This window comes from Mytilus trossulus, chromosome 3 (genome assembly GCF_036588685.1).
Source record: "Mytilus trossulus isolate FHL-02 chromosome 3, PNRI_Mtr1.1.1.hap1, whole genome shotgun sequence".
In the NCBI taxonomy this organism is placed as follows: domain Eukaryota; kingdom Metazoa; phylum Mollusca; class Bivalvia; order Mytilida; family Mytilidae; genus Mytilus; species Mytilus trossulus.
Window position 1 is genome coordinate 23,775,999 of NC_086375.1, and position 17,307 is coordinate 23,793,305.

The window sequence follows — 17,307 nt, forward strand, 5'->3', positions numbered from 1 at the left end:
GTTGTTACAAAAATCTGAGACTTCTATAGTGTCAGCCAAAATTTACATGTATTTTCCCCCCAAAAAATTGCTAGATTATCTCTCAAACAGAAATACCTGCAGATTCAAGTATTGTATCAGACCCTATTGAACCTATTGGTATGTTTGTTTAGTTTTTACACCTCTCAGTTCCCTCAAAAATTCTTACAATCTACTTGTCTCAAGGCTCATTAACATAAGATGTCCAACACAATGAGCAGACGTCAAGTCAGCCATTGTTCAGTCAAAAAGAAAGTAATTATTCGCCGATGAGAAGATTAAGAAGTTAATTTACAATCGTGTTCGGTACCGTCGTCTGCTTAGTACCCGTAAGTACTCCATTAACTACTCCAACAAGCAAATGACACAAGTTACAAAGTACCCTAATAATGATTAATCTCGGTAGATTATTAGCCAGATTAATCCCTATCTCTAACTACTTTATAAACACGCCTTTCAAGTGTCACAACTTTACTTTAAAAGAAATTTTACAAACACTTCACAAAGAAACAAGGATATTATATTTACATAAGAACCCTCATACAAATCTCTTTAAAAACTAGAATCCGTTCGCATATAAGTGAAACATCATGAGAATCGGACAACTACGATATTTTTCAATTTAAAAACAAGAATCCGTTCGCATATAAGTGAAACATCATGAGAATCGGACAACTATGATATTTTTCAATTTAAAAACAAGAATCCGTTGGCATATAAGTGAAACATCATGAGAATAGGACAACTATGATATTTTTCAATTTAAAAACAAGAATCCGTTGGCATATAAGTGAAACATCATGAGAATCGGACAACTATGTTATTTTTCAATTTTAAAACAAGAATCTGTTGGCATATAGGTGAAACATCATGAGAATTGGACAACTACCATATTTTTCAATTTAAAACTAAAAGGGAAAATTAATTTCTCTCTAAGACATGTCAAATTAATTTTTCATTCCAAGACGTTTAATGTGGTACAATAAAAATATCCGTCCTGATCTTTATATTGCTCAGCCTAAATTAAAACATCTGTCCAAATCTTTAGTGAGAAAATCTTGTGCAATAATGCAACCATGAAGTGATAGGATCATTATCGTACAAACAATGGAGACAAACGATTATTCCCCATATCTCGTATTTAATTTGTCGTTAACCAATGAGTAATTACTTTTACTCCAGTTAAACATTTATCATGTGACGGAGATCTGACGGCTTTCTCATTGTTTCTTTTTCCAAAAACTAAAGGGATTCGAGGGATTCGTTATCCTGTGAACATTAAATAACTACGGAACTTAATTTGTCTCCACTATTTTTAATGACACCAGGAGCAGATTAATAGATTAATCAGTTCGGAGTCAGGCAGATTATCCCCTCGTCTTTTCCGTAATGGACTTTTAAGGTTTAAAAGTGATGATTAAGTAACGTCTATTGTTGAGTAACACATGAAACAAAGAATTTGAAAAGGAAAACTGGTGATTGATACAAAAAAATCGCGGCCTTCTGGCGTGCAAATGGAAGGATAAATTGATTTTTAAACATTCAGTGAAATAAAAAGACAGTAAAACCTGTAATATGATGCTTGTTTGGTCTAATTAGAGTGAAACAAGAACTCTTAATATTTTGCGATCAAAGGTTTTTTTCCTCAAAATTTCATTTACTGAAAGGAATACTTTGTTTTTTCTTGTTTTTTTTTTTCTTTAGCTCATTTCATTATTGGTACAATTAAAACAAATGAATTGTTAACTAAAAGAACACATCAAACAAATATGCAGAAGCTTGTATAATGTTACATGAATGACTTAAAGATGTCACCTTAGCGCCATGAGATTATCCGAAGTCTTCCAACAATCTCTTTAAATGTACCAGGCTGCATTTATTTGAGTCACATCTTGAAGAAAGTAAATTAAAGGACTGTTATAAAGGATCAAAACACACAGAGAAGCATCATTTGCCAATTCTTATTCTGAACACTTCAAAAGTCCTTTTATGACCTGATCTTTTGGTCTAACCACTAAGAAAGATCATCTTATTAAATTTCTTTTTGATTACTCTGATTTTTGACCTTCACTTTCTGTATAATTCAGGTTTTACAATAAAAAAAGTTATAAATCTGAAACATATTGTTTTTAAAAGTAAACACAATCTCTGTAATTTCTCTGTGACCTATGACCTTTTAAACAAAGAACATAACCCCTGCAAGACGAAGAATTTAACAAGGTCAAGATTGATTTAGACTGGATGAATGCAAAATTTCGGCAATTTCCCAACAAGATGACCACTTGTAAAACTTGTATATTTCACAACATACAATTTGGTTTGACCACTTGGGAAAAAATAATATTTACATCTCACAAACTAATAGTTTATATATACATGTATATTTTCTGTAAACTGATGAATATTGTTTTGCCTAAAAGTCCAAATTCTGATGCTTCTACACATCTGATATTCAAGTGGCACACAGGAAAGTATAATCAACATTACAAGTGGTATAAGCTGTACATAGAACATTAATGACTATACTTCTCAGACAAGATCTAAGGAGAGTACTGGAAATGTAATTGTCTAAGAAGTTACCAACATTATGAATCACAGAACAAGAATCCTAAGTTTTTGTGTTCAGAGCAGAGAATCTGTATTTCACATTAGAAAATCAGCAATATACTGGTAGATATCTGATCAAACGGAAAGCAAGCATCACTAAATAAAGACCTCATTTTAGCTATGCATTTACACTGAATTTTCCATATAAAAAGCTCATTATAACCATCAGTACCATTTTTTTCATTGAATATTTTAATGCCTCCCTTAGATAATATTTAAACAATTGAAAGTTGCTTGCATAACATCCAGTGGCAATTATTTCATACATGTAGAGGAAAGAGAAGTTATCAAAATTAATATGATTGAGTAATTGTTTGTCGGTGTTGAACACCCCTTCAGCACTAATGGCTATATTGTGGGTGTTAGTTTATATTGGTGGATGATGGTGGAATGCCTGGAGAACCACCAGACTGAGGTTGCTGTAGGAAAACAATTCTAGTCAATTAAGACAAGATTCAAAATCACCACAAAGTATTGACAGGCTAGTGGTACAGTAGATGAAATACTGCAGAACAGTTAAAAATAACACAACAAGTAGAATCTGCAACATGGGACATTAAGGATTGAAAGACGGGAAACAGGGATGGATATAAGGGGGTTGTGGTTCAGGGTCACCCCCTATGGAGATTCATTTATGGTAAATCCAGACTTTTTTTTACCAGTTCCACTACAAATTCAGTCAAGTTTAGGGGCAAGCCTGCCCCTACTGTCTTGTTATTCCACAAGAAAACAGTGCCATGTTGGATATTAGGGCCAAATAGTTGAAGATTTGGTACAGTCATATATTACAATGAAACAAAACATATGAAGCTTGACAAACATTGACATATTGTCTAGATGACTATCTAACTTTCTATGATTGAAGAAGGTATGGTGACCTATAAATTTCAGAGTTTTTTGGTGCTGCTGTTTCATTGACAAATGCTATAAATATCCTATAAACAGTACATCTGCAATACTCTCTCTCCAGCTTATCTGTTTCATAAAATCCAATGATAAGTGGTTACTGGTATAAAAGTTGACATTTACTAGAAGCAGAAGAAAGTGTTGACATATATGACATGTCAGTTCAACAATTTGACAGCAAATGCTAACATTATGTCATGAGGAAACAAACCATTTTGGCGGAGTTGACAGATACTTCCCTGGCAAGATCACAAAAGGTTGCGAAAAACATAACAGGTCTTGTATAGATGTGACAGAGGGTAACAATACCTTTAGTCAAAAGGGCAACAAACACAATGGTTCTACTGTTATCCCAAACTTCCATAAAAAGGTTAATGGATACAGTAGCAAGATCACTTACATGGAACAAAAAGTTCAAAAAGTTTGACAAATACAGTAGCTACGATGACAGAAGTTTTACATGGGTTAGTTTAAAGATCTTATCACATGATAAACATATAGCATAGATCATATCTTTTTACATATGTTTGATAAATATAATAGTGTCATTGACACCGTAACACGACCCCATTATAAATTTTCAGAACTGGTTATGATAATGGTATGGAAAAAAGTTTATTTTTCTTCAATCATAATTTTTTTATAAATTTTATCTTATGAATAATAAACTTTATATATCAAATTTTATGTTTTTTTAAAGCAAATTGTAATAAAATTTAGGCTTATCATGAACAGACAAGTCAAATCAGCTGAAATGTCAAAATTAAGAACTGAAAAATAACTTTTTGCTTTCTTGCAAAATTCCTAAGTAATATCATCTTAAACACTGCATTATAATTTGTTACTTTATTCTGTCCTAGGAACCAGATAAATCATTCTGTTTTTGATGCAACTTTTCAATAAAATCATTAAAGTTGAAAAAAAAGTTTAAATTTAAATTCTGATAAGATAAATTGATACCATTACATTGAATGAGTTCCTATCTATTCGTAAATCATTCTGATTCTAGTGCATCACTGATAATTGTGATAGAAGAAAAGAAGATTTTCAAAATCACAGTTGGAATTCATTTAAATCTTAAAATGCAATAAAAGCGAACATGAATTATCAGGAAAAAGGAAACAGTCTGGCAAACCCAGTCTAAAAATAAACCAGGTTATTTTTTTCCAATATTTAATTATCTTACGAAATAAAAAACAAAGCTAAGAACTTCCTTCAGTTCAATACTTTCACCTACACTAACATAAACAATATATAAACAAAGTAATCAATTACAAAAACTACCAAAATTTAAATAAAATCTGAATTAAAAATCAATTTGGCAATACACAAATTCATATCATTAATATTAGATAAGAAATAAGTATGACATTATTGTTATGATTATAAAAACATTTGATAATTTTACCCCTCCCCAAAATTTAAAAAGCTATCATTTTATAATTCTTTACCTCCCTAAAATTTCAAAGGATAACAAATTTAATTCAATACCTCCCTAAAATTTAGAAAGTTTACATTATATAATTCATAACTGATATAACTTACATTGTAAAGTAGCACTGAAGCACAAAATGTGACTTTACCTTGCAGTAATAGACCAAGTAAATGGTGAATTTTTACCTGTTTAAACCAGGTGTATACATTTCTAAGGTCAATCTTACTCTTTGATGATGTTGACAAGAGGTCAGGACCCTCATCTTTGTGTACAAACTTCTATCTTTCAATTTCCTTAGTAAAACGATTTGTATAAACTTAATATATATATTTTCTAAAACAATCTGACGAGGGAATGTTACTTTTACATGTTCGCTATCATAGAAATTAGTTTTCACATCTTTTATCTGAAATCTGATAAAACTACTATGATAGTTTTATGTAGCAGTGGTTGGTTATTAATTTCAGATAAATGAATTAAAGGCAAATATTTATTTCACTATATTCTTGTGTTTAAACTAACGCCCTGAAAAAAGATATAATATTCTGACATATAGATATCTTTAATCAAAATTATACTCTTATTCTACGATACATCATTTATCATAAGCATTTTCTGAAAACTTTATTTATAATTATGATCATAAATTAATTACTATGCATATATATTTTCCTAAATCAAATAAATTACATACCTTCATGTATATATATCCAAATGTATAATTATTTGAACTTCACGTTTAACATTAAATTCCAATAATGAATGCAGACGTCAATAAAATCCACAGTTAATAAATTTTCACACAAACTGTTCTGAATGAAACTTCCGAAAATATTTAAACATCTGTATCCCGGCCCACTTCAATGTCCACTAAAAACCTGATCTTAACAATACCGTCCTTTGTTCGCTCTGTCAACAATAGAAACTATAGAGAAGCCAAATAAGAACAGGATCTTAAACCATAATAAACGAGAGCACCACATCGCCTTACAAATAAACACAAATTGTAACGATTTTAGTTTTAATCACAAAATTAATTCCCAATCCGTGTTTAATGGGCAGGGCAAGAACTATGCAAGATAAATGAAATAGCAAAAGACCCTAGCGTACAGGGGAAAAGCAATAAAAGTAGTGCAGCAGATGCTTCGACTATCTGATACAATAGGATAGGAGCCTTATCTCACTACATAAATCAAGAACATAAATCAGTCAAGCATGTCTATCCAAAAACTAATCACTTTTCCACAACTTGGGTAAATATTTACACCAACATTACTTCTGTGTGAGTGGCTCCATCTCTACACAGTCGAGGGAGCACGCTTATCTTTGACCACCCTTTATCAGTGTATCATATGACCATTTTTTTACGTCTGCTCAAACATTATAAAACAATAAAATCTTTGAAAAGTATCGAACAGGCAGGTGTAACTGGACCTCATGTCAGACTTCTATCTTCATGTGAATCACACAAAAATATTAATTCACATCATGTTCTAAGGATAATGTTAATTAATATTTCAATATAGTCCAAGGAAATTGATATTTTTTTAATAACAATAGTGATTAAATATTAATATTAAAAAACATATCAAATCATGCGAAAACATGGACAAAAGTTCATAATGCTTGATTTTTTATGAATTCTCATCATAGCCTTTAAAACTTCATCTGAACAATCTTGTAGCTGTTTTTCCACTCCACATATTTTTTTAGCATTTGCAATAAATTTTACAGCAAAACAATCAGTGTGACATTCATTTATTTTTTTTATATCATCTTTCTACAATGTTTACTTCGTTGACAGAGTAAAAAAGATATACTAATGGTAGACTGACTGCCACTGTTTTAATCCCCCCCCCTTTTTTGAAACAAAATTTGTGTATGATTTATTGAGAAAAAAAACTTCCCAAGATAATCAAGTGGTATACCCTATAAATATTTCATTTAACATCACGGTAAAAACAAACAAACTTCAAGTACCTACATATCTTTCTTTTTGAAAAATTGCTCTATAAAATTCATCAAGATTTCTACATAATATGAATATCATGCCTTACAGTCTAAATTTCTTTTTGCGCATTTATTTTCTTTTTTTAATTTCAGTTCAATTGAGCAAAAAACTATATGCACCATGTACGCCCGGAGAAACAATCTCAAATTTGAGAATAGAGTTTAATTTTGTGAATTGGTATTGCCGCAATGCCGTTGTTGACTAAGGCCAGTCATTGTCTCTTTTTGTAGCTGACTTCTCATCCGTCAAACTGATTATTGGTATTGTTGTTTTGTAAAAAATATTTTCATAATGAAGATTAGGAGTACTTCATAATTGAAGAAAATGACTCCAGTGTGAAAGGCATTGTCATTTTGTCAAATAACTGCAGACAAAAGACATCAAATCTCTATCCAGTAATCGGCACAATTAATCAAGTCGTGATGCAATGTCCGATATCATATGGCGGGGCAGTGGCAGGATACGATAGACGATACAATTAGACAGATCCTGTTAATGCACAAGATGAGGAAGACATTAAAAAAAATTCTTGACAATGTGACGCAGTAAACAAATAGCTGGGGTCAGCTCGGTGATTTATAATGAGGTTTAAATCTTGAAGCTTTGTTAGGGAAACATTTGTCATTCATTGCTCACTTCTGGTGCGTCAGATTGGTGTTCGGAATAAAAAGTTTTGAGAACTTTTTTGAAAAACTTCTTCATCAAAAATGAAAAAAAAAATCTGTATGTGTGATTTTCCAATTCTTTTTAAAATTCTGGTTATTCCAAATATAGAAATCTTATACAATTTTGTTCTATTTTTTTTAAACTGTTACCTAATCGAAACAAGGTTTTCTGAGATTGATATCACAGTAGGTTCATGAATGGGAGATAACTCTACCATATGGTTTGTATACTTCAAATCATACAAAATTCCTATACCTTTAATTTTTATCAATATCATATACACATTTTCTTGTTCTGATATGTATGTGTAATATTTGCCACTGGAAACAAAACATCCATTCCACATCAATATATTCTAACTTTTTTCCCATATTTGTATAATCTAATAATTCAAGGTTAAAAAAAATATTTCTAATTAAAAGTGAAATAATAATTAATTTCTTAAAATGCTATGAAAAGTTTTAAAATCATGTAACCTTAATTTGAAAAGCCAAAAAAGCTATAAATCAAATTTTAACAATATTCTTTTAAAATAATTAACAATAATTTTTTTAACTCTTACCGAAAAAACAATGTGATCTGAATGAACATCAAATATTAAATGAGCAATGTCACTTCTTTGCAGGTAAACAATGATATGACACCTGTGATGCCAATCAGATAGTACAGTTTATTAGGTGCACTCTTTTCGACTATATATACTATAGTACTGTTTCTTGAATCAGGGTGGTACTATACAAAATTAAAGATATTAGGGATGTTCGGGTTTTTCTAATTATAAATGGGTGGTTCTACAAAAAGACTATTTAGGACAGTGTCAAAATATTCAAGTAGTCATTGTTTTTTTGGTAAATGAACAATATTTCTTCTTTGTAAATAAGAATTAGTATTGGCAACAATACCTTTTTATGAACCTTGAGCTGAATTTAAATATTTATCCTACCTTCATAACCTTAAAGTCAGTTTTCTATAAAACATATCAAAGATTTATTCATGGTTAAAGTCTGCTGCACTCACTTCAAATTAGAATAAGATATAATTTTGACTTGTATAACAAATAAACAATTTCAGCTCCTTTCACTCAGCTTAATTTTTGGAGTTGCGCCTCCTAGTCACGGCACCATATTTGTGGGGATGGTTCCTTATAATCCAAGTCTAAATAAAGAAACAACAGCTTTGCAGTTAGAAATTTACTAGTTACTAACAAAAGATAAGAATGACGCCATTGGTGTGACATTGACCTTGGATACAATGTTACCTCCGAGACATTGCCAGTCTGGCAGTCTTCTTGACACTCATCTAAAATTTTGGAACTGCATCAGTGAATGCAAGCCCCTGACAGCCGGGATTTAAAAAAGTAATGCATTTTGTGCAGTTGAAATGCCAATAGCAAAGAATTGAGATGATGGACTGATTGGACTGCAAAGTTTGAATTTTCATGTGCGTGCAGTGATTTCAATTTGTGACATGAAATTATACACAATATCCTTTCTTTTCCATTATCTCAAAGTTATCTTGAAAGTAAACAGAAAATTATGTAACGACTTTAGTCATTAATTCACTTCAAAAAATCAATGTGATTAAGAAATGTATACTAAATTGACTGGTAAAATGACCAGGAAGGAAATGCAAAAATTTTATTAAGGCTTACCTAAATTTTGAGTCCTAGGGCAAACTGCATTTGGATATAGGTTAGAAAAATGGGAAAATTTATTTCAGCAGAATATTCATTTATGCATCTAGCTTTTCATATAGTTTAACATTCTAGAAATTCTTATATTCTATTAAAGGGTAGTTTTCACTTCCTGCAACAAGAACACAAAATGGTTAATTTTACACCATACTTTAACCATCCACACTGAATTTACTGCTTGCTTTCATAGGGGTTTGTGTTTCTTACTTTTTTGTTTTCCGTGTAGCCTTTTGAGGACTATTTTTTTTTTCATTTTTCATTTTCTTTCTTGACCTGTGCCAGAAGTAAATACATGCAGTAGGAATGTCCAATTTGTTTTAATGAAAAAGACGACTTTGTTTATTGACTTGATACAACTATCATCCCGCTAGAAATTAACACTTAATTATTCTATGCCATCTGCAGACACCATGACAGCACTGACAAAAAGCAAAACAAAAATATAATTCAGAATCAAATCCCAATAAATAACCTCTCGAGTTCACTAACATGGATGTCAAACTCCTCTCTACCATAATATTGGATATATTTCAAGTACCGTGTTGATTTTATTGTAGCAAACAACAGGAGAAACATCCTTGTCACCGAGACTAAAAACATAAATATTTACCGTTAAGTTTGTATCATCTTCATTATATGTACTTTAAGACTAAACCATCCTTTTGACCTTGACACCAAAATAGATGCATGAATTCTTATTTCCTTATTTTTCTGAACAGAATTTTGTTCAATTGGCATTTGTTCAAGTTGTCAAACAAGATAACCTAGAACAAATCTGTTTATTTACCTTAAAGTTGAACTGAACAACATAAAATCTACTAATATATAGAAATAGGGGAAAACATGAAACACTTCAATAAGAAACTTCCTGGGACCTATATTGCTGTTAGACTTTCCAAGTTTTACATACCCCCTCAGCTCAAAATATTTACTGTCCAATCACTATTAATCATGGGATATTTCATTTCATAGGATAAAAAGTTGAACCCGGAACTTAAATGTCTAATGAAGAACAAATTTTCTTAAAGCTTGAATGCAGATTTCAGGGGGTGGGGTTGAAACCCCTGGTTTTTTTTTTACAATCGATGGTTTTGAGTGGGGACATATAGTTTGAACCCCTCTTTATCCTAGATTGGAGCCCCTTTTAGACTGGCTAGTTGAACCAGGCCTGTTGTTGTTTGTGCTTTTTTCATTTCTTCACTTTAACATCCACATCTTGATTTGCATTTTAAAACAATCCACTTACCCATATTTTTCAGTATATATAACTTTTCAATTTTTTTTACATAAATGGAAATGACTTGACTCACATAAATCATGTCAAAACTACTTCGCTTCTATTTTTTAATGTACCTATTGCTATTAATATTATTATGCAAATCAACCCTAGGCTCAATCTGTTTTCACATTTAAATATTATAGTACTTGTAAACCTAAAGACCTTACAAACTTATTAATGAAATATTTGGCTCCATTCTTTAATTACATATGCTATTCAGGTACATGTAATTTTATTCATAAACATACCAAAAGACCTCTAATAAAGAATTTGGGACCCTTTCTTCCCAAGGCATATTACGGGTACGATATTGAAAAATAATAGTTTATAGGAATGGATGTTATTGAGATGTCAGTCAAAAAGGTGAAAAACTTTACCTATATAATCAGGTAAAAATACCAACCAACAGGTCAGTGGGTTTATTACAGTGTTGACATCCATTGTCGATATAGATACCCAATACTATCTGTTGGGTAGACATTGTGTGACAAAATCACTACTCCCCATCGCTAATTTATGTTTCTTTACATGAAGTAAGTAATACATGGATTACCGTGGAAGATTAGCGAGGCTCCAACCCGATTTTGATAAATTGAAACAAGTTTGTAAATTTGTATTTTACATGGTGTTCTCTTAGGAGAAACACAAAGGTCTATGATCCAACAAGCACTCAAAATCTAATTGGTAAAAATATACAAGCAATATAGATAAGGTTACTTAAAAAGATGTTTGGTTTTCTAGGGGGTTTACTTTTTATTTTACTCTTGATCATTCTCAAAAAATATATTCCTTCAAATTTTTCTTTCTTTTTCAAATTCTTTAGAAAAAGATGTTTTTATCTTTCACATATATATATAAACATGTCCCCTTTTCTCCCAGCTCTTCTCCTTTTCAAAAGTTATTTTTCTGAGGTCAAATGTTCTCCCCATCTTCCCAAGCTTATGTATGACTTGTATTTATCATTTTAATTCCAGTGTTCCCCCCTTTCTCTATTTACCCCTCTTTCTTGCTATAAACCCACCAGTAACTAAAAGTATACGGTAGTTGTTATCAATCAACAAAGCAACATCCTAATACATGTACTTAAAAAGCAAGTTCAATCATGTTATGAATACATACATGTCATTGAACAACTTTTATGTCAAATAAACATATATTTTTTTCACTAAATTATATTATATACCATTATTAAAATGGATTAGTTTTCCGTGTTTTTTATTTCTTTCCTCTGGGTTATTGTTGAACAGCTTTTACCACCAATAGCAATTTACATATCCTTTAATAAAAATGTGTCATTTTTGTAAATGGACCTGTTTTTTATCTGTGGTTTGTGGTTCTGGGTGCGAGACATAAAAAACGAATAAAGTAACACCTCAACACACTTGCTGAAAGTGATCTCAGCTAATATGTTCACAAATTCATTCATCTAAAAAATAAAAATCGCTATAAAATTGACGTAATGGATCCGAACACGGTCTAATTTGAGAATAATTTGTAATTTCTCTAACTGTCCTATCCATTCATAATTTTTCCATAATGCATGATATATATCTTTGAATTAATACAATGGTCATATTTGACCACAAATGTCAACCAATATCAGTATAGGTGTGACACTGTTATAAATTACCTTAATTACAGGTATTATTGTAACACAGGTGTACTGACACCTGCCCTAGGTATATACAGTAACTTTATTTATTACCTACCGGTATATAAACAATCTTTTGATCTAAATACACATTCTGAAGTCATCACTATAATACATATTTACATCATCTAGTTGCTTCTCCATTAAGTCGTGAAAAGCGAAGAGGGGTCCAGGGGGTTACGCATTAATTGACGATCAATTTTTCAAAATATCTTTTTAAAATATAACAAATCTTATAATCAGATTCCAATAGACCACAGCAGTGGAATATCTACAAAATTATCAATAATATTTCGTAAACCTCATCAATAAAACGTCTTGATGAATCGTGATCCCTGTCTTTCCTGTCTTTCATTAGAATCTAGAATCAGAATTATCCCCAATCATTATGCATTTTAAACTCTAATCTGTTTCGACTTCAATCAAATTTAAAGGATTTCTGTAATCCATCTGTCTATACATTCACTACATTAACCTAAATTACTACTTTCATGTGCAAATCTTAATTGTTCCGTTAGATAGATTACCAATTAATATTTTACTTATTTGTATAATTTATCATGATATAAAATAAACTTTGTATCTGTCTGATCTTTTTCCAAGTTTTTTGTTACAATTATAAACATGAACTATAATTAGAAAACTTGCTTCAGTGTTACAACTAGCAGACGCAATCCTTCAAGCTTTCATAGTTTCGTTTTTATTGTACAAATGGATTATTTTGTTGGATAATCTTGCTCTCAGTACCCCCAGAGAATTATATTACAGTATAAAAGTATTGTATTGAGTAAAAGAACTTCTTTTTTTAAAATCTGGTTTGATTCTAATTGTGTATCCTTTTTCTAGTCTTATTGTGTGTTCTTATCTTGTCTAATCCTAAGTGTGTATTCTCATTCTGGTCTTATTCAAAATTAATTCAAATTCTTTAAAATGTGTATTTCTTTTTGGTTTCATTGTATTTGTAAGTTCTTTTTGTGATCTTTTTCTTTTTGGATTATTATATAGTGCATTATTTGTCTGATCAAACTGTATGTTGTGTGTTCTTTTTCTTGTATAATTCTAATTGTGTGTTCCTTTCTGGAAAAAATCTAATTGTGTGTTCTTTTTCTGGTATAATTCCAATTGTGTGTTCCTTCTCTGGTATAATTCCATGTTTGTTTTTTTTCTTGTAAAACTTGAATAGTGTTTGCTTTTCTGGTATAATTCCAATTGTGTGTTCTATTGTCTGGTTTAATTCTTATTGTGTGTTCTTTTTCTGGTATAATTCTATTTGTTTGTTCTTTTTCTGGTAAAAATCTAATTGTGTGTTCTTTACTGGTATAATTCCAATTGTGTGTTCTTTCTCTGGTATAATTCCATGTTTGTTCTTTTTCTTGTAAAACTTGAATATTGTTTGCTTTTCTGGTATAATTCCAATTGTGTTTGCTTTTCTGGTATAATTCCATTTGTGTGTTCTTTTTCTGGTAAAATTCTAATTGTGTGTTCTTTTTCTGGTAAGATTCTAATTGTGTGTTCTTTTTCTGGTATAATTCCAATTGTGTGTTCTTTCTCTGGTATAATTCCATGTTTGTTCTTTTTCTTGTAAAACTTGAATAGTGTTTGCTTTTCTGGTATAATTCCAATTGTGTGTTCTTTTGTCTGGTTTAATTCTTATTGTGTGTTCTTTTTCTGATATAATTCCATTTGTTTGTTCTTTTTCTGGTAAAAATCTAATTGTGTGTTCTTTACTGGTATAATTCCAATTGTGCGTTCTTTCTCTGGTATAATTCCATGTTTGTTCTTTTTCTTGTAAAACTTGAATAGTGTTTGCTTTTCTGGTATAATTCCAATTGTGTGTTCTATTGTCTGGTTTAATTCTTATTGTGTGTTCTTTTTCTGATATAATTCCATTTGTTTGTTCTTTTTCTGGTAAAAATCTAATTGTGTGTTCTTTACTGGTATAATTCCAATTGTGCGTTCTTTCTCTGGTATAATTCCATGTTTGTTCTTTTCCTTGTAAAACTTGAGTGTTTGCTTTTCTGGTATAATTTCAATTGTGTGTTCTTTTTCTGGTAAAATTCTAATTGTGTGATCTTTTCTGGTATAATTCCAATTGTGTGTTCTTTCTCTGGTATAATTCCATGTTTGTTCTTTTTCTTGTAAAATTTGAATAGTGTTTGCTTTTCTGGTATGATTCCAATTGTGTGTTCTTTCTCTGGTATAATTCCATGTTTGTTCTTTTTCTTGTAAAACTTGAATAGTGTTTGCTTTTCTGGTATAATTCCAATTGTGTGTTCTTTTGTCTGGTTTAATTCTTATTGTGTGTTCTTTTTCTGATATAATTCCATTTGTTTGTTCTTTTTCTGGTAAAAATCTAATTGTGTGTTCTTTACTGGTATAATTCCAATTGTGTGTTCTTTCTCTGGTATAATTCCATGTTTGTTCTTTTTCTTGTAAAACTTGAATAGTATTTGCTTTTCTGGTATAATTCCAATTGTGTGTTCTTTTGTCTGGTTTAATTCTTATTGTGTGTTCTTTTTCTGATATATTTCCATTTGTTTGTTCTTTTTCTGGTAAAAATCTAATTGTGTGTTCTTTACTGGTATAATTCCAATTGTGCGTTCTTTCTCTGGTATAATTCCATGTTTGTTCTTTTTCTTGTAAAACTTGAATAGTGTTTGCTTTTCTGGTATAATTCCAATTATGTGTTCTTTTGTCTGGTTTAATTCTTATTGTGTGTTCTTTTTCTGATATAATTCCATTTGTTTGTTCTTTTTCTGGTAAAAATCTAATTGTGTGTTCTTTACTGGTATAATTCCAATTGTGTGTTCTTTCTCTGGTATAATTCCATGTTTGTTCTTTTTCTTGTAAAACTTGAATAGTGTTTGCTTTTCTGGTATAATTCCAATTGTGTGTTCTATTGTCTGGTTTAATTCTTATTGTGTGTTCTTTTTCTGATATAATTCCATTTGTTTGTTCTTTTTCTGGTAAAAATCTAATTGTGTGTTCTTTACTGGTATAATTCCAATTGTGCGTTCTTTCTCTGGTATAATTCCATGTTTGTTCTTTTCCTTGTAAAACTTGAAGTGTTTGCTTTTCTGGTATAATTTCAATTGTGTGTTCTTTTTCTGGTAAAATTCTAATTGTGTGATCTTTTCTGGTATAATTCCAATTGTGTGTTCTTTCTCTGGTATAATTCCATGTTTGTTCTTTTTCTTGTAAAATTTGAATAGTGTTTGCTTTTCTGGTATAATTCCAATTGTGTGTTCTTTCTCTGGTATAATTCCATGTTTGTTCTTTTTCTTGTAAAACTTGAATAGTGTTTGCTTTTCTGGTATAATTCCAATTGTGTGTTCTTTTGTCTGGTTTAATTCTTATTGTGTGTTCTTTTTCTGATATAATTCCATTTGTTTGTTCTTTTTCTGGTAAAAATCTAATTGTGTGTTCTTTACTGGTATAATTCCAATTGTGCGTTCTTTCTCTGGTATAATTCCATGTTTGTTCTTTTTCTTGTAAAACTTGAATAGTGTTTGCTTTTCTGGTATAATTCCAATTGTGTGTTCTTTTTCTGGTAAAAATCTAATTGTGTGTTCTTTACTGGTATAATTCCAATTGTGCGTTCTTTCTCTGGTATAATTCCATGTTTGTTCTTTTTCTTGTAAAACTTGAATAGTGTTTGCTTTTCTGGTATAATTCCAATTGTGTGTTCTTTTTCTGGTAAAAATCTAATTGTGTGTTCTTTACTGGTATAATTCCAATTGTGCATTCTTTCTCTGGTATAATTCCATGTTTGTTCTTTTTCTTGTAAAACTTGAATAGTGTTTGCTTTTCTGGTATAATTCCAATTGTGTGTTCTTTTGTCTGGTTTAATTCTTATTGTGTGTTCTTTTTCTGATATAATTCCATTTGTTTGTTCTTTTTCTGGTAAAAATCTAATTGTGTGTTCTTTTTCTGGTATAATTCCATTTGTGCGTTCTTTCTCTGGTATAATTCCATGTTTGTTCTTTTTCTTGTAAAACTTGAATAGTGTTTGCTTTTCTGGTATAATTCCAATTGTGTGTTCTTTTGTCTGGTTTAATTCTTATTGTGTGTTCTTTTTCTGGTATAATTCCATGTTTGTTCTTTTTCTGGTAAATATCTAATTGTTTGTGGGTTTTTTTTTTGGTTTGATTATATTGTATTCCTATTCTGAAGTTATTTTAAGTGTGTTTACCATTTTTTGGCTTCTTCCATGTTCCTTTTCTGTTCTACTACCAATTGTGTGCTCTTTACAGGTCTAATTCTATTTCTTTCTCTAATCTAATCCTTATTGTATTGTGTTCAATTAATGGTTAAATTCTTTTTGTGGATTATTTTATGATTAGATGTTTACCATATTCTTTTTAAAGAATTTAATGTTCTTTTTCTGGTCTAATTCTAATTGTGTGTTCTATTTGTTTTAGTTTAATACTTGTTCCAGGCATTTGGCTGTCTCAAAAAAATGTTCTCAATACTCTGAATAGATTTCTATCTTGGGATACAGAATGGGCACTTAGAAGAACCTAATGGAGGCCTTAGATGTCAATATTGGTCAACTTTATGAGATGGGATGATGACTCATTGATATGTACCAAGTATTTTTTATTTTTTTTTGACAATAACTAAATTATCCACAACGGCACAAGCATTGCATGACATATACTACAAGAACCAAGGATTTGTATAGTAAGATTTTACTATAAAATTCCTTGCCAGAACCATAAGGCAAATCTGAAGCAAAGTTAAGTTGGACATTTCAACCTTGAAATGTCTAGAAAGTCAATAAATGAACAATTCTTTTTTCTTCATAGAGATAGCATCCATGGGAAATGAGTGCCATCATCTTGTGGTCTTGCACAACATGCCAGCATTTTAATGCTTAATAATCCAGAAAAATCCATTTATCATCGAATCAGCCATTCTCTAAAACCAATCACTGGAAAACCAAGACAACTGCAATTTGAGAAATTGAAAAATTTCGCTACTTTAAAACCCTATGAAGATTCCTGTCTCTGTTGTTGTCTGCTTTAGTGAAGAAAGCCTA

General features: G+C 30.5%; 1 protein-coding gene across 4 annotated transcripts in view; it reads right to left on the minus strand.

The window, feature by feature from the left end:
- LOC134710693 (kinesin-like protein KIF26A) overlaps window positions 1-17,307 on the minus strand; it is a 131,793-nt gene that overhangs the window by 102,502 nt on the left and 11,984 nt on the right. Inside the window, exon 1 of one of the 4 annotated variants that reach the window (XM_063571083.1) lies at window positions 5,661-5,752. The exons of the other annotated variants lie outside the window; for them this stretch is intronic. Coding sequence (XP_063427153.1) covers window positions 5,661-5,666 — 6 coding nt within the window. The 5' untranslated portion in view covers window positions 5,667-5,752. Of the gene's footprint in view, window positions 1-5,660; window positions 5,753-17,307 lie in introns of those variants that run through there. 4 annotated transcript variants of the gene reach the window in all.